Consider the following 18,440-nt stretch of genomic DNA (forward strand, 5'->3'; position numbering starts at 1 on the left):
AACTGGGACTACAGGTGTATGCAACCACCCCTGGCTTCTGTCATGTTTTTATCTCATCTGGATTTCTCCAAAAAATCTTCCACTCCATGATAAAAAGCAGCTAAGTCTGCCAACATCTGCCTAATTCTTTTTCTAGGGCAAAGGTGCTTATGTTCCAAATTTCAACATTTTAAGGAAGGAACCATAAGGAAACATACTAACAAGTATTTGCAAATAATCTCATTCTCAGAGGAACATACCATATAGTGTGTCAGCCTGACTTGAAAAGACTTTAAATTCAATCCCTGGAGCAGCGTCACTTGTATTCAAAGACCAATTGCAGCAGAAGTATGTAACAATATAAAAATGCAGATCCCTGGGCTTTACCTCAGACCTACACTCTCTGAAGGTAGAGCTGAGAGTTCTGCCGGTTTAATGGGCCCTATTGGTGCTGATCAAATCATCTATCAAAATGCTTTTTTTCAGCACTTTATGATAGCTCCACTTGCAGAGTTGCTAATCGGTACTTCTGATTGGGGTGAATCGGGGAATGTACATGGCATCTGTGTTTATAAAGAATTCAGAGGGTTACTTGAATGAGCACTGGGGGTTGAGAACTATTAAAAAGAACAAACGCTGGGCGCAGTGGCTCACGCCTGTAATCCCAGCACTTTGGGAGGCCGAGGCAGGCGGATTATGAGGTCAGGAGATCGAGACCATCCTGTCTAACACGGTGAAACCCTGTCTCCACTGAAAATACAAAAAATTAGCTGGGCGCGGTGGCGGGCGCCTGTAGTCCCAGCTACTCAGGAGGCTGAGGCAGGAGAATGGCGTGAACCCGGGAGGCGGAACTTGCAGTGAGCCGAGATTGTGTCACTGTACTCTAGCCTGGGCGACAGAGCGAAACTGTGTCTCAAAAAAAAAAAAAAAAAAAAAAGAACAAACGTTGAAAGATTTATTTCATTTTGATTTGCCAATGAATTGCTTTTTAATCTGGAGAAGTGAGGATGGGCAAACATAATAATCAGATTTACAATAATTATTAGTGAAGGATGGAGGGATTCAAGTGAATAGAATATCAAATGCTATGACTTCTCAACATAAAAAAGTTCACGGTGGCATTTCCATGACCTTAATTCTCTCTCTCTCTTTCTCTCCCTCTCTCTTTTTAAAGAGGAAATGTGCTTTTTAAACATTTCAGTAGTTTTTGGGGGAACAGGTGGGTTTGGTTACGTGGATAAGTTCTTTACTGGTGATTTCTGAGATTTTGGTGCACCCTGTACACAATGTATCATCTTTTATCCGTCACCTGCCTCCCACCATTGCCCCAGAGTCCCCAAAGTCCATTATATAGTTCTTATGTTTTTGCGTCCTAATAGCTTAGTTCCCACTTATGAGTGAGAACATACGATGTTTGGTTTTCCATTCCTTAGTTACTTCACTTAGAATAATGGCCTCCAACTCCATCCAGGTTGCTGTAAATGCCATTACTTCGTTCTTTTTTATGGCTGGGTAGTATTCCATGGTATCTATATACACCACATTTTCTTTATCCACTCATTGGTTGATGGGCACATAGGCTGGTTCCATATTTTTGCAATTGCAAATTGTGCTTCTATAAACATGCGTGTGCATGTGTCATTTTCAAATAATGACTTCCTCTGGGTAGATACCCAATAGTGGGATTTCTGGATCAAATGGTAGTTCTACTTTTAGTTAAAGAATCTCCATACTGTTTTCCATAGTGGTTGTACTAGTTTACATTCCCACTAGCAGTATAAAAGTGTTCCTTTTTCACCACATCCATGCCAACACCTTTTTTTTTTTTATTTTTAAGTTATGGCCATTCTTGCAGGAGTAAGGTGATATCTCATTTTCATTTGCATTTCCCTGATAATTAGTGATGTTGAACATTTTTTCATGTTGTGTTGACCATTTGTATATCTTCTTTTGAGAATTGTATATTCGTATTCTTAGTCTACTTTTTGCTGGGATTATTTGTTTTTTTCTTGCTGATTTGTTTGAGTTCCTTGTCAATTCTGGATATTAGTCCTTTGTCTAGAACAAAGAACTTTGTTGCAAACTTTGCATGGTTTGCAAATATTTTCTCCCACTCTCTGGGTTATCTGTTTACTCTGCTGATTATATTTTTTGCTGTGCAGCTTTTTAGTTTAATTAGGTCCCATCTGCTTATCTTTGTTTTTGTTGCATTTGCTTTTGAGTTCTTGGTCATGAACTCTTTGCCTAAGCCAATATCTAGAAGAGTTTTTCCTATGTTATCTTCTAGAATTGTTATGGTTTCAGGTCTTAGATTTAAGTCTTTGATCCATCTTGAGTCAATTTTTTATAAGGTGAGAGATGAAGATCCAGTTTCATTCTTCTACATGTGGCTTACCGATTACCCAGCACCATTTGTTGAATGGGGTGTCCTTTCCTCACTTTATGTTTTTGTTTGCTTTGTTGAAGATCAATTGGCTCTAAGTATTTGGCTTTATTTCTGGGTTCTCTATTCTGTTCCATTGGTCTATGTGGCTATTTTTGTACCAGTACCATGCTGTTCTAGTAAGTATAGCCTTGTAGTATAGTTTGAAGATGGGCAATGTGATGCTTCCAGATTTGTTCTTTTTGCTTAGTCTTGCTTTGGTTACACAGACTTTTATTTTATTCCATGTGAATTTTAGGATTGTTTTTTCTACTTCTGTGAAGAATGATGATGGTATTTTGATGGAAATTGCATCAAATTTATAGATTGTTTTTGTCAATATGGTCATTTTCACAATATTAATTCCACCCATCCATGAGCAATGTGATGTTTTTCCATTTGTTTGTGTCACCTATGACTTCTTTCAACAGTGTTTTGTAGTTTTCCTTGTAGAGATCTTTTTTTTTTTTTTTTTTTTTTTTTTGAGACGGAGTCTTGCTCTGTCACCCAGGCTGGAGTGCAGTGGCGCAATCTCCGCTCACTGCAAGCTCCGCCTCCCAGGTTCACACCATTCTCCTGCCTCAGTCTCCCAAGTAGCTGGGACTACAGGCGCCCGCTACCACACCTGGCTAATTTTTTTATTTTTTAGTAGAGACAGGGTTTCACCGTGTTAGCCAGGATGGTCTCAATCTCCTGACCTCGTGATCTGCCCGCCTCAGCCTCCCAAAGTTCTGGGATTACAGGCATGAGCCACCGTGCCTGGCCTCCTTGTAGAGATTTTTATTTTATTTTATTTTATTTTATTTTATTTTATTTTATTTTTGTTTGAGATGGTGTCTCGCTCTGTCGCCCAGACTGGAGTGCAGTGGCACAATCTTGGCATCTCTGCAAGCTCCACCTCTGGGTTCACGCCATTCTCCTGCCTCAGCCTCCCGAGTAGCTGAGACCAAAGGCGCCCTCCACCACACCAGGCTAATTTTTTGTATTTTTAGTAGAGATGGGGTTTCACCATGTTAGCCAGGATGGTCTCAATCCCCTGACCTCGTGATCCGCCTGCCTCAGCCTCCCAAAATGCTGGGATTACAGGCGTGAGCCACCGTGCCCAGCCTCCTTGTAGAGATCTTCCATCTCCTTTGTAAGTTGTATTCCTAAGCATTTTATTTATTTATTTATTTTGTAACTGTTATAAAAGGGGTTGAGTTCTTGATTTGATTCTCAACTTGGTCGCTGTTGGTGTATAACAGTGCTACTGATTTGTGTACATTGATTTTGTATCCTGAAACTTTACTGAATTCATTTATCAGATCTAGAAGCTTTTTGGATGAGTCTTTAGGATTTTCTAGGTATATGATCGTATCATCAGTGAACAGCAACTGTTTGACGTCCTCTTTACTGATTTGCATGTCCTTTATTTCTTTCTCTTGTCTGATTGCTCTGGCTAGGACTTCCAGTACTATGTTGAATAGAAGTAGTGAAAGTGGACATCCTTGTCCTTTTCCAGTTCTCAGGAGGAATGCTTTCAACTTTTCCCCATTCAGTATAATGTTGGCTGTGGGTTTTACATAGATGGCTTTTAGTATTTTGAGGTATGTCCCTTCTATGCCAATTTTGCCTCAAGTTTCAATCCTAAAGGGATGCTGGATTTTGTCAAATGTTTTTTCCGTGTCCATGACCTTAATTCTTAACCCTGGCTGCTCTTTAGAATCCTCCAGGATTAGGCTTTAAACAAATAGTGATGCCTAGGCCCTACTCCACATCAACTAAATCAGAATCTCTGTGGTGGGGGCCTGGACTCCTGCTTATTTTAACAGCTTCCAGGGTGACTCTAGTGTGCAGCCAGCCAGAGCACCACTACTCTGTGACATATGAGAAGCTGTTGAGTCACCTGCTATTGTTGACATTACAAGCAGTTCATGTTCTCTTCCAGACACTTGGAGGTCTTTAGGAGAAGTGAATGCTTGGCACTGTTCTTTCATCTCTTGTTTCCACTTCTTGAACCACCATCATTAAGAATTACTGCTTTATTCATGATAGCAGTAAAATACAAATAATTTTGCCACCTGCTTTCTTGCCATAATTATGAAGCAGCATATTTCATATTTCTTAGAGCAAAATCCAGAAAGTTATATAACTTACAAATTTGTTAGTTAAAATTTACCTCCCTTGGGAGGCAAGGGGGTAGCATTTGTGGAATTCTGTGATCTGTTGCTTGGCAACTATATCTAAGACAGTTAAGCTTCTGCACTCTGTGAACTGTTGAGTCACAACGTTTGGTGAGCCCAGTCAATTGCTTCCTGCTACTAGAAGGAAATTAATTCTTCATTATGCAGAGGACTTGACAAGTTGTTTTCCAGAGAGGCCGTTCGTAGTTATGTCACACTACTTCTACTTGACTCCACAAATTCTTCTGCCCTTTAGCCCTCTTACTTCTCAAGAGTTTGATCTGATCAGACGCAAGGCTGGAGCATCTTGGCAGGATGAAACACGATGGTCAGATTCTTCCGTGACAACATACACAGGCAGTTACCGGAAAAAACAACTGGACAAGTCCATGTGCAGCCAATTTTCTTTTAGAGCAGGACAGCATGAGCCTGAGTGTAAACAGTAAGATTTCTTTGTAATTTGCACCTGGATATATCACTATAAATAGACAAGAGTGCTCTTAGAAGAAAGAGGTATTGTAGACCCCTGAGAGACTTCATAGACTTTAACCCTCTATATTTTCTTTTGTAAATGTCAGCAGGAAGAAGAGCTAAATGTCAGTGACCAGCTGAAATTATGATCCTATTCTCTATTTAGTATTCCTAAAATTACATATAACTACCTAGTCCTGAAAGGATATGGATATGAATATTTGACTAAATTTTGGGTATTTGGGGTTCTCTTTTCAGCAAAAAGGTGCTCCTGAGAATTTCGCTTTGTTTCTTGTTTGGTTTTCTGGCTTTCAGGAGCTTAAAACTTCCTTCAGAGGAGGAAGAAATTCATGAAATCCTTCCCTACTCCCTACCTGTGGTTATTGCATTTTCTGAGTGTTTTCTGTAAGCCAGGCCCTGTGATAAGCCCATAATCAAAAAAATTAATTTCAGTTTATAAAGTGACTGGAACTAGGGAAATAAGTAATCAGCACAAAGTAAGGAGATTTTGTGGGTGTCTGGTGAGGGAGGGAGTGTTGTGTGTCTGAAGAGAGCTCAGTAAAATAGGTTTCCTCCAAGCTGGTTTGAAAGGCAGGCGAGGTGGGGAATGGAAAAGCACACTGCATGGAGAAAGAACCATTTAGCCCCAAGCACTGTCAAGGAGCTGCAAGGAGCTAAGTACATTTGAGAAAGTATAAGTGGGGATGTGGAAAAATGTCAGGACTTGTTATGAAATCTATCCATCTGTATATATTAATTGGTAAATATTTTATCCAAATTCTTGGAACATATTTGATAATCAGTTGAATTATTAACCTCAACTTCAGATAAGAGCAATAACCCACATAATACCCTGATAAATATTAGTTATATTTCCATCCAGACCTTTCCAAATCATCAAAACAAGTACTTAAAGCTAAAATGTCTCAGAAGTACTTCCCAATTGGGTGCCTTATCTGGTTTAGTCCAACAAAGTATAATTTCTGCATTTTTAAAATAGCTCTCAAGTATATTGACACTTAATTAGCTTTGGACATCCCTTTGCTACTTTTTCTGTGATACTTGAGGTTCATCTTGGCCAGGTAGTGGAGTTGTCTTAGTCCATTTTCTGCTTCTATAACACAATACCACAGACTGGGTAAATTATAAATAATAGAAGTTTATTTGGCTCAGGGTTATTGGAGGATGAGTAGTCCAAGAACATGGTGCCAGCATCTGGTGAGGCTCATCTTATCGCAGAGGGTGAAAGGTGCAAGAGAGCACTTATGATAGAGAGAGATACCAGAAACTGAACTTGCTTTATAACAGCCTCCTCTTGAGATAACTAAACTGCTCATATGATTAATCTATTTGTGAAGGTTCCACACTTATGACCTAGCCACCTCTTATTAGTCCTTACCTCCCAAAACTATTGCATTGGGGATTAAATTTCTAACACATGAACTTTTGAGTGACACACTCAAACCATAACAGGAGTCTTTAAGCACTGCTCAGGTCCTGTCTGAAAATAGTGTTTGAAAGAAAGATGGTATCCAAACAGATCCATTTACCAGAGTAGGAAAAAAGGTACTATATTTAATAACTCTGAAAAAATGCAGGAATAGGACATCTGGTGAAAATGTATAGGACCTGGAATTTTTTCCTATTCAGAGAGTGATCATTATGTGAATCATTCCAACCAAGGCGGCCTGTGACATTGCAAAACACAAAAGAGCACGAGCTTGTGAGGTTCATCTGTTTTTGGAACCTCAGAAATGTAAATATATTCTTTGCACAATTATTTCTTATTCTATTAGAAGCTAAGAAGAAGCAAGTGTTATAAATGAAGATGAAGCACAAATCGAGCTCATTTTGAAAGTACTGATTATATTCTAAATTTGCTTTGTTTTTAATCTTTTTCATGGCTAATTTTAGCCCCAAGGACAAATGTCTTTTTAAGTTCCGAGCAAAAGCTATTTGATTAAAATTCCATAAGGCTATAGAGAGACATTTTACATTGCTATAAAGTCAGAATGGTCCAAGGAGAATTATTGGGACAAAACATAAAATGACTGATCATTTAAAGTGGGTTAAGTCAGGAAAGTATTAAAATACACAAAACATTATACATTACACTTTTTATTCATCATATTTATTTACCACATACATTGAATATTCATATTGTGTGAGATAGAAGAAACTTGGTAAAAGTCTTGATCATTTGGTTCTGAACCAGTTTTAACCGCAGATATGTAAATTTATAAACGTAATCAAAAGGATTCTGAATTTGGAGAATGGAAATTAGTGTGATACAGACCTTAAGCTATTATGAAATATTGATGTCAATCCCAGTTGTCTGCCATGGTTAAAATAAGGGAAGGGTCACATTTTGGAATTCCTAAGACAGGAACATGGCTCAAGTATAAATTATTAAGTCTTGATTCTTTCTGTATTCAAGACAAGGAATGAAATGGCATACAAATTGGGAACAAATAAAACTGTCTTTGTTTGCAGATGACATTATCATCTACATAGAAAATCTGAAAGAATCAGCAAAAAAAAAAAAAAAAAAATCCCGGAACTAATAAGCTATTATAGCAAGATTGCAGAATACAAGGTTAATATACAAAAATCAATTATTTTCCTATATATGAGCAATAAGCAAGTGGAATTTTAAATAAAAAACATAATACCATATACATTAGCATCTCCCAAAATTAAACACTTAAGTATAAATCTAACAAAATATGTACAAGGTCTATATAAGGAAAACTAAAAAATTCTGATGAAAGAAATCAAAAAAGAACTAAGCAAATGGAGAGATTTTTCCATGTCCATGGATAGGAAGACGGAACATTATCAAGATGTCAGCCCTTCCCAAATTCGTCTATAGATTAAATGCAGTTGCAATCAAAATCCAACAGGTTAGTTTCTGAATATCAACAAACTAATTCTAAAGTTTATATGGAGAGGCAAAAGACCAAGAATAACCAACACGATATTGAAGAAGAACATAGAGTTGGAGGACTGACACTACCCAACTTTAATGCTCACTATAAAGCCAAAGTAATCAAGATAGTGTAGTATTGGTGAGAGAATAGATCAATGAAGTGTAGAATAGAGAGCCCAGAAATAGGTACACATAAATATAGTCAACTGGTCTTTGACAAAGAAGCAAAGGCAATACAATGGAGCAAATATTGTTCTTTTCAACAAATGGTGCTGGAACAACTAGACATCCACATGCCAAAAAGTTAACTAAGACACAGACCTTATACCATTCACAAAAATTAACTCAAAATGGATCATAGACCTAAATGTAAAATGCAAAACTATAAAACTCCTAGAAGATAACAGGAGAAACCTTAAATGACTTTGGGTATGGCAATGGCAATGATATTTTAGATACAACACGAAAGGTATGATCCATCAAAGAAATAATTGATAAGCTGAATTTCATTAAAATTAAAAATATCTGTTCTGAGTAAGACAATGTCAAGAGAATGAGAAGACAAACCACAGACTGGAAGGAAATATTTGCAAAGGACTTTTATCCAAAATAACAAACATTTGAAAAAGATTCGTTTGAAAAAGAAACAAATTTGAAAAAGAACTGTTATCGAAAATATACAAAGAACTCTTAAAATTAAATTAACAAACAATCCAATTAAAAAATGGGCCAAAGACTTTAAAAAATACCTCACCAAAGGGATATACAGTTGGCAAATAAGCATGTAAAAAGATGTCTCACTGGCCGGGCACGGTGGCTCACACCTGTAATCCCAGCACTTTGGGAGGTCAAGGCAGGCGGATCACGAGGTCAGGAGATCGAGACCAACCTGGCTAACATGGTGAAACCCCGTCTCTACTAAAAATACAAAAAATTAGCCGGGCTTGGTGGTGGGTGCCTGTAGTCCCAGCTACTCAGGAGGCTGAGGCAGGAGAATGGCGTGAACCCAGGAGGTGGAGCTTGCAGTGAGCCAAGATCATGCCACTGCACTCCAGCCTGGGTGACAGAGCGAGACTCTGTCTCAAACAAAAAATAAAAAAGATGTCCCACTACAACATATGTCATCAGGGAAATACAAATTAAAATAATAAGATAACATTACGCACCTATCAAGGTGAACCCCTAAGGTAAACTATGGGCTTGGGCTGATAATTGATGTGTCTGTGTAGGTTCATCAGTTGTAACAAATGTACCACTGTGGTGGGGGATGTTGATAGTGGGGAGGCTATGAATTTGTAGGGACAGGAGGTTTATGGGAAATCTCTGTATGTTCATCTTAATTTTGCTGTGACTGAAAAACTGCTCTTAGAAAAAAAGTCTTTAAAAATTGAGGCAGGGGAAGCTGGGGAGTGGAGAGGAGGGCTGGCTTTAAATGGGATGGTCAGAAGGCAGGAAGTACTATTAGGGTTAAGGAGAGACATTTTCTAACAACCAAATAGGAGGATATAGCAATCTCAAATTTGTCTGCATCTAGTAACATAGTCTCTAAGCTTATTAGGTAAAACTGAAAGAGCCAAAAGGAGAAATAAGTAAATACACAATCATAGTTGAACATTTTAACATACCTCTCTCAGTAACTGATGGAAAAAAGCAAATAATAAAGACAAACCAAATTTGAACAACTTGATTAAGATACTTGTCGTAATTGACATAGCTATAGTATTGAACCTATCAACCACAGAATATACATTCTGTGGTTGACCATTGTGTCAAGTTCTACAGAAACACCTATTGGAACTGTATAAAATCTATAAATCAATTTGGTAAGAACTGACATTTTTACAATATCCTTGTATTCGTCCATTTTCACACTGCTGTAAAGACCATATTTTAGGCCATTAAAAAGCAACAATTTTCAAATAATTCAAATAATACAGAGTATGTTTTCTGACTGTAGCAGGACAAGCCACAAACAAAATTCTTCAGACAGTGAGTTAAAGAAGGAAGGGGTTTATTCGGCCAGGGGCATCGGCAAGACTCCTGTCTCAAGAGCTGAGCTCCCTCAGTGAGCAATTCCTGTCCCTTTTAAGGGCTCACAACTCTAAGGGGGTGTGTGTGAGACGGTCATGCTCAATTGAGCAAGCAGGGGGTAACGTGACTGGGGGCTGCATGCACTGGTAATTAGATCGGAACACAACAGGATAGGGATTTTCACAGTGCTCTTCTATACAATGTCTGTAATCTATAGTTAACATAACTGATTAGGTCAGCGGTCGATCTTTAACTACTAGGCCCAGGGTGTGGCGGCGGGCCGTCTGCTTGTGGATTTCATTTCTGCCTTTTAGTTTTTACTTTTTCTTTCTTTGGAGGCAGAAATTGGGCATAAGACAATATGAGGGGTGGTCTCCTCCCTTATGACAAGTGTTATTAAGCTGGAAATCAATGACAAAAACAAAACTAGAAAATGTCTAAATATATAGAAATTTAACAGTACACTCATATAACCCATGAGTAAAAATTAAATCACAATGAAAATTAGAAAACAATCTTTGAATTGAATAATACATAAAGTATGATAAATAAAAGACTTGAGAAAGCCATAGCCAAAAGGTGAAAACAACCCAAATATACATCAATAGATAAATAAACAAAATGTGGTACATGCATACCATGGAATAGTATTCGGCCTTAAAAAGGAATGCAATTCTGACACATGCTACAACATGGATGCACCTTGAAAGCTTTATGCTAAGTGAATAAAGTCAGACATAAAAAGACAAATTTTGTGTGACGTACCTAGGCTAGGCAAATCATACAGACAAAAAGTAGAATACATGTTACCAGAGGCTAGGAAGAGGGGGAAATGGGGAGTTATTGTTTAATGAATATAGAGTTTTTGTTTGGGTTGACTAAAAAGTTCTAGAGATGGATAGTAGTGATCATTGCACAACATTGTGAATGTTCTTACTTTCACTGAATGTACACTTAAAAATAACTAAAATGATAAATTTTCTCTTGTGTGTATTTTACAATAATCATAATAATAATGAAAACTTGTGAAGGACAGAACTTGTAGAATGCAGAGAGGGGCTCCCTGTATATCCATCTCTCTGTATATAACTGTATATACAGAGGGATGTATATTCTGTATATTCACTGCTTGCACAAATTGTCAAAGTCAACTTTTTCAAAACTCTGAAAATTAACCAAAGGTTTACAACAATCTGAGGAGTGTATATTCAAGGAAAACTAAAAAACCCTGGAAACAACAGTGAGGTTTGCACATTGTAACTTGATCACTCCCACCCCCTTGATAGTCCTTGAGAGCAATGCTGGTTACTACATTTGTTTGATCATGAAAATGATAAGTTCTTTTTAAAAATAAAAGTTCTCAAGTCACTCTCCTTAGAAATTATCATAATGAAGCACCGATTAATGTATGTTTAATAAGTGCTCCAGATGGATCTTATATGATCAGAAAACAATGGGAAATGCTGTTTGGAAGAGGGTGAAAAATCTATTCTTGCCACATGGCAGCCTGACACCAAACTTGATGTCACTTAAGGGGATTCTGAGGAGTCACCCTTTCAGAAGACATTGGATCTTGTGTGTGTGGGGGGGGTTTCCTTCTACCCGCTTTGAAAGAAAAATAAATCTTGGGGCCCCCAAATCACTAAGCTAAAGGGAAATGTCAAGCTGGTAGCTGCTTAGGGCCACCCTGCCTCCCATTCTATTCAAAGTCACACCTCTGCTCAATGAGATAGATGCATATCTGATTGCCTCCTTTGGAAAGGCTAATCAGAAACTCAAAAGAATGCAACTCTTCATCTCTTACCTATCTGTGACCTGGAAGTTCCCTCCCCTCTTTGAGTCTTCCTGCCTTTGCTTCAAGTTGTCCTGCCTTTCCAGACCGAACCAATGTACTTCTTACATATATTGATTGATGTCTCATGTTTTCCTAAAATGTATAAAACTAAGCTGTGCCCTGACCACCTTGGGCACATGTCCTCAGGGACTTCCTGAGGCTGTGTCATAGGCACACATCCTTAACCTTGGCAAAATAAACTTTCTAAATTAACTGAGACATGTCTCAAATTTTCAGGGTTCACATCTCCTTTTCACTAGAGGACAAAATTTACTTTTCTGTGTCAGTCTTGGACTCCTTCAGTTGACCTCATTGTTGCTTAGGGGGAACACAAACCCAGAAAAGAGAAAAAGTTGTGATAACTGTGACTGAGCCTTTCAGAATAGTCCAAAATTGTTTGAAAAGCAATGATTTTCCTTTCTGAATTGGCAGTTACAGAAACAAACTCTGGAGTGAAAAAGCAGCAGCATGTCAGGTTATGTTTCTCAAATGGAGTAGCACTGTGCCAGGGCTCATGGAAAGCCACAGGACAAATAGGGAGCACTTGTTTGTTATAGCAGCAATACAAAAGTAATACAGGTGGGAGGGAGAGCAGAAACATTTTTAAGTAAAGAAAAACCATACATGATTTTTATAATAAAGGAAAACATCGCATGATATAAACTTTTAATAAATATCTAAATTAAAAGAGGAAATTAAAAAGTTAGTGCTTACCAGTAACAGTTAAAAATGATGTAAAAAATGCCACGTACCAGCCTGGGCAACATAGTGAGACTTCATCTCTGCAAAAATCAAAAAAATAGCCAGGTGGTGGTATATGCCTGTGGTTCCAGCTACTCGGGAGGCTAAGGTGGGAAGATTACTTAAGCCTGGGAGATGGAGGCTGAGGTGAGCCATGATTGTACCACTGCACTCCAGCCTGGGTGACAGAGTGAGATCCTACCTCAAAAAAAAAAAAAAAAAAAAAAAAAAGCAGCTACAACATGGCTAAAATAGGTCACATCTCTGCAAAGAAATGTAATCAAAGATGTGCAAGATCTCCACTCAGAAAACCAGAAGACATTAGAGAAAATAGAGGCAATCTAAAAGGAGATACAAACCATGTTCACGAATTGAAAGATGATAGATGTGGTTTGGCTTTGTGTCCCACCCAAATCTCATATCCAATTGTAATTTTCACATGTCAAGGGAAGGTCCTGGTAGGAGGTGATTGGATCATGGGGGCAGTTCCCCCATGCTGCTTTTGTGATAGTGAAAGTGTTCTCCTGATATCTGATAGTTTAAAAGTGGTAGTTTCCCCAGCATGCTCTATCTCTCCTGCCACCATTTAAGATGTGCCTTGCTTCCCCTTTGTCTTCTGCCATGATTGTAAGTTTCCTGAGGCCTCTCCAGCCATGTGGAACTGTGAGTCAATTAAACCTCTTTTGTTTATAAATTACCCAGTCTCAGGTAGTATCTTTATAGCAGTGTGAAAATGGACTAATACAAGGATATTGTAAAAATGTCAGTTCTTCCCAAATTGATTTATAGATTTTATACAGTTCCAATAGGTGTTTTTGTAGAACTTGACACAATGATTATAAAATTTATGTGGAACTACAAAGAGCCAGGCAATAGCTGAGACACTCTCAGAATAAATAAACAAACAAACAAACAAACAACAACAGCAAAAAGGTGAGGTCTTGTTCTACCAACAGCAAACATATTATAAAGCTTCAGTAATTAAGGCAGGGTGCTTTTATGAAACAAGAATAAACAAAGACCAGTGGAGCAGAATAAAGAGCCAGAAACAGACCCATGCGTATACAAGTACTTGGTTCATAAAAAAAGACAGCAGAGCATCAAAGAAAGGCGGTTTTCAATTCCAAATAAATTAATTCAGATGAATTAAATAACAAAGTGTAAAAGGCAAATCAATGAAACCATTAGATGACAATATGGAGAATATCTTGATGATTTCAAGGTTGGCAAAGATTTCTTAAACAAAACACAGAAAACACTAACCAGAAGGAAAAAGTTAGATAAATTTTGAGTTACCTTAAAATTAAGTAGTTCTATTCAACTAAATACAATATTAAGGGCATATAAAAAGGCAAGCCACAGAGAAGAATATATTTTCAACTTAGTGACTGACAAAAGGCTTGCATCTATGAGACATATATGTATCTATATACATATATGTGTATATATATGAATTTGTAAAAACTCTTACAAATTAATACCAAAAAAACACAACCCACTAGAAAAATAGGAAAGAGACTTCAAAATTAAATCAATAAACCAAGATATCCAAATAACCGATAAACATACCAAAGGTGCTCAACCACATTAGGAATCATAAAATGCAAATTAAAACCACAAAGAGCTTATGCTAAACACCTTCCAGAAAAGTTAAAATTTAAAAGACTATTAATATTAAGTGTCAACATAGACCAATGGCACAGAATAAAGAACCCAGAAATTAAGCCACACACCTACAGCCAACAGATCTTTGAAAAAGTCAACAAAAATAAAAAAGGAGAAAGGACACACTATTCATTAAATGGTGCTGGGAAAACTGGCTAACCATATGCAGAAGAAGAAAGCTGGACCCCTACCTTTCACCATATAAAAAAAATTAACTCAAGATGGATTAAAGACTTAAATGTAAGACTTCAAACTATAAAAATCCTAGAAGAGGCTGGGCGCGGTGGCTCACACCTGTAATCCCAGCACTTTGGGAGGCCTAGGTGGGCGGATTACCTGAGGTCAGGAGTTCAAGACCAGCCTTGCTAACATGGTGAAACCCCGTTTCTACTAAAAACACAAAAAAATTGGCTGGGCGTGGTAACAGGCACCTGTAATCCCAGCTACTCGGGAGGCTGAGGCAGGAGAATCACTTGAACCCGGGAGGCGGAGGTTGCAGTGAGCTGAGATTGCACCATCGCACTCCAGCTTGGGCAACAAGAGCAAACCTCCGTAAAAAAATAAATAAAATAGGCTGGGTGCGGTGGCTAACGTCTGTAATCCCAGCACTTTGCAAGGCTAAGGCAGGCGGATCATGAGGTCAGGAGATCAAGACCATCCTGGCTAACATGGTGAAACCTCGTCTCTACTAAAAATACAAAAAATTAGCCGGGCATGGTTGCAGGCACCTGTAGTCCCAGCTACTCGGGAGGCTGAGGCAGGAGAATGGCGTGAACCCGGGAGGCAGAGCTTGCAGTGAGCGAGATGGCGCCACTGCACTCCAGCCTGGGCGACAGAGTGAGACTCCATCTCAAAATAATAATAATAATAATAATCCTAGAAGAAAACACCTAGGTAACACTCTTCTGGACATTGCCATAGGCGAAGAATTCATGACTAAGTCCTCAAAAGCAAACACACACACACAAAAAACTGACAATTGGGACCTCATTAAACCACAGAGCTTCTGCATAGCCGAAGAAACTATCAACAGAGTAAAGAGACAACCCACAGAATGAGAGAAAATATTTTTAATCTATGCATCCAACAAAGGACTACTACCCAGATCCACAAGGAACTTAAATCAACAAGCAAAAACCAACAAACCCATCAAAAAGTGCACAAAGGCCAGGTGTGGTGGCTCATGACTGTAATCCCAGTATTTTGAAAGGCCGAGGCAGGAAGAGGACTGTTTGTCCCAGGAATCTGAGACCAGCTTGGGAACATAGGGAAACCCCATCTCCCCGCTCCCACCCCCCACAAAAAAAGAATTAGCCAGATGTGGGGGCATGTGTCTGTGGTCCCAGCTACTCAGGAGGCTGAGGTGGGAGTATTGGTTGAGCCTGGTAGGTCGAGGCTGTAGCGAGCTACGATCATGCCACTGCACTCCAGCCTGGGTGACAGAGTGAGACCGTGTCTCAAAAAAAAAATTGCACAAAGGACATGAATAGACACTTCTCAAGAGAAAACACAACAAGTGGCCAACAAACATGAAGAAAATGCTCAGCATCACTGATCATCAGAGAAATGCAAACCAAAACCACAATGAGATACCATCTCACACTAATCAGAATGGCTACTAATAAAAAGTCAAAAAATAACAGATATTGATGAGGTTGAAGAGAAAAGGGAACATTTATACACTGTTGGTGGGAATGTAAATTAGTTCAGCTCCTGTGGAAAGTAGTTTGGAGATTTCTCAAAGAACGAAATATAGAACTGCCATTGACCCAGCAATCTTATTACTGGGTATATATCCCAAGGAAAGTAAATCATTTCACCAAAAAGACACATGTGCTCATATGTTCATTGCAGCACTATTCACCATAGCAAAGACATGGAATCAACTTAGGTGCTGATTAGTGGTGGATTGGATAAAGAAAATGTGGTATGTATACACCATGGAATACTACACAGCCACGAAAAAGAATGAAATAATGTCCTTTGTAGCAACATGGATGCAGCTGTTAAGTGAATTAATGCAGAAACAGAAAATCAAACACAGCATGTTCTCACTTATAAGTGGGAGCTAAACAGTGGGTACACATGGACATAAAAATGGAACAGTAGACACTGAGGGCAGAGAGGGAAGGGAGCAAGGGTTGAATAACTACCTATTGGGTACTAAGTTCACTGTTTGGGTGACAGGTTCAATATAAGCCTAAACTTCGGCATCACACAATATATTCATGTAACATACCTGCACATGTACCCCTTGAGTCTAAAAAAAAAAAGCCTACTAAATGTTGGTAAGGATGCCTAACAATAAGATCTCTGATATACAGCTGATGGGAATGTACGTTGATATCGCTCTTTAGAAAAAGTTTGGTTTTACTTTCTACAGTTGATTCTATGGATATTGTAGACCTAGCAATTCTACTCCAACTGAAATGCACTTTCACATGTACGTGGAGAGACACGTACAATAATGTTCTTAGCAGTACTTTTCATAATAGCCAAAAAAACTAAAACAAGCAAAATGTAGAATAAGTACTATTCATTGACAGAAGAGTCAACAGTGGTGTGGTCATACAATGGAATGCTGCATGGTAATGAATAAGAAAAAACTATGGTTCCACTCAGTAATCTCACAAACATAATGTTGGGCATTTTGAACCAGGTGACATGCTGTATAATTCTCTTTATATAAAATTCAAAAAAACCAGCCCAAACCAAACTATAGTGTTTAGTGACAAAATGTATTAAGAGAAGCAAAGTAGTGGTTCCTGTAGAAGTCAGGAAATTGGCCCAGTGACCACCTGTATCAGACCATCTGCCCCAAATCTACTGAAGAATAATTACTGGGGATTGAGCTAAAAAACCTGCACTTTTAAATTCATACGCCCAGGTGATTCAACTGCTGCTGTCATTAGGAGAAGAAAGATGCAGGGTAGGCCACCAGCCCTTGTCTCAGGAATAATTAGGGCTAGTTTGTGTGCTGAATACATGTATAGGAATATTTTAGGGCTCGTTAGGCTGATATCAATTCCACTCTACCCCTGCCTCACAGAGTTACAGGTTCCTGAAGTGTGAGGACCCTCCTCCCTCAATCAGAGGCCCTAAAATAATTACTACCATGTGTTGAACTCTAGAAATTGATGACTTTGTTCATTCCATACAAAATAACCTGCGCTTCCCACACAGTCCCTGCTTGCTTAGAGTATCATATTTGGATTCAAGGAAACTGGGATACAGATGTGTTTCAAAGGATACACACTGCATCTGTGAGTCCCCAAGTTACTCCGCTGATATTAAGTTTTTAGTTTTTTCAGAAATGAACATAATTACTGTAATCTTTCTTATCCCATTCATAGCACTTATCTTATTTTGAAAACAGCTCCCTAGAGAAACACTCATAAATCCCTTTGAAATAATTATGAACTTAATGTTTGAGCTTTTCATGCACAGAAGTTGAAAATGTTACCCTTTTATGACAAATTAGAGAACAAACAAATCACTAAAGATGATAAGAAAGTCCAACTGTAGTTTATTTAATGGGATTGTGGGATTACAGTTGGGAATATGGAAAGAGTGGAAGAGAACAAACAAGTGTTTAAGAAACAAAATAAAAAGATGAATGATTTATATTCCTCTGAGTAAATACCCAGTAATGGGATCACTGGGCAGAACGGTAGTTCTATTTTTAGCTTTTTGAGGAATTGTCATACTGCTTTCCACAGTGGTTGAACTAATATACCCTCCTACCAACAGTGTAAAAGTGTTCTCTTTTCTCTGCAACCTTGCCAGCATCTGTTATTTTTGACTTTTTAATAATAGCCATTCTGATTGGTGTGAGATGGTATCTCATTGTAGTTTTAATTTGCATTTCTCTAATGATCAGTGATAATGAGCTTTTTTTCATATGCTTTTTGGCCACATGTCTTCTTTTGAAAAGTGTCTGTTTATGTCCCTTGCCCACTTTTTAATGGGATTGTTTGTTTTTTTCTTGCAAATTTAAGTCCCTTTAGATGCCAGATATTAGACCTTTGTCAGATGCATAGTCTACAAATATTTTATCCTCTTCTGTAGGTTGTCTGTTTACTCTGTTGGTTTATCCTCTTCTGTAGGTTGTCTGTTTCTTTGCTGTGCAGAAGCTCTTAAGTTTAACCAGATCCCCTTTGTCAACTTTGGCTTTTGTTGTGATTGCTTTTGGCATCTATGTCATGA

At 38.3% G+C, this 18,440-nt stretch overlaps 1 protein-coding gene across 2 annotated transcripts in view; it reads left to right on the top strand.

The window, feature by feature from the left end:
- Positions 1-4,326: 4,326 nt before the first annotated feature.
- The window catches only part of C4H4orf51 (chromosome 4 C4orf51 homolog), a 95,810-nt gene continuing 81,696 nt past the window's right edge, over positions 4,327-18,440 (top strand). Inside the window, exon 1 of one of the 2 annotated variants that reach the window (XM_054683419.2) lies at positions 4,327-5,005. In XM_054683419.2, the coding sequence (XP_054539394.1) occupies positions 4,773-5,005 (233 nt within the window). In that variant the 5' untranslated portion in view covers positions 4,327-4,772. The remainder of the gene's footprint in view (positions 5,006-18,440) is intronic. The other variant, XM_054683420.2, reaches the window with a different exon arrangement.

Source organism: Pan troglodytes, chromosome 3 (assembly GCF_028858775.2).
Source record: "Pan troglodytes isolate AG18354 chromosome 3, NHGRI_mPanTro3-v2.0_pri, whole genome shotgun sequence".
NCBI classification, from domain to species: domain Eukaryota; kingdom Metazoa; phylum Chordata; class Mammalia; order Primates; family Hominidae; genus Pan; species Pan troglodytes.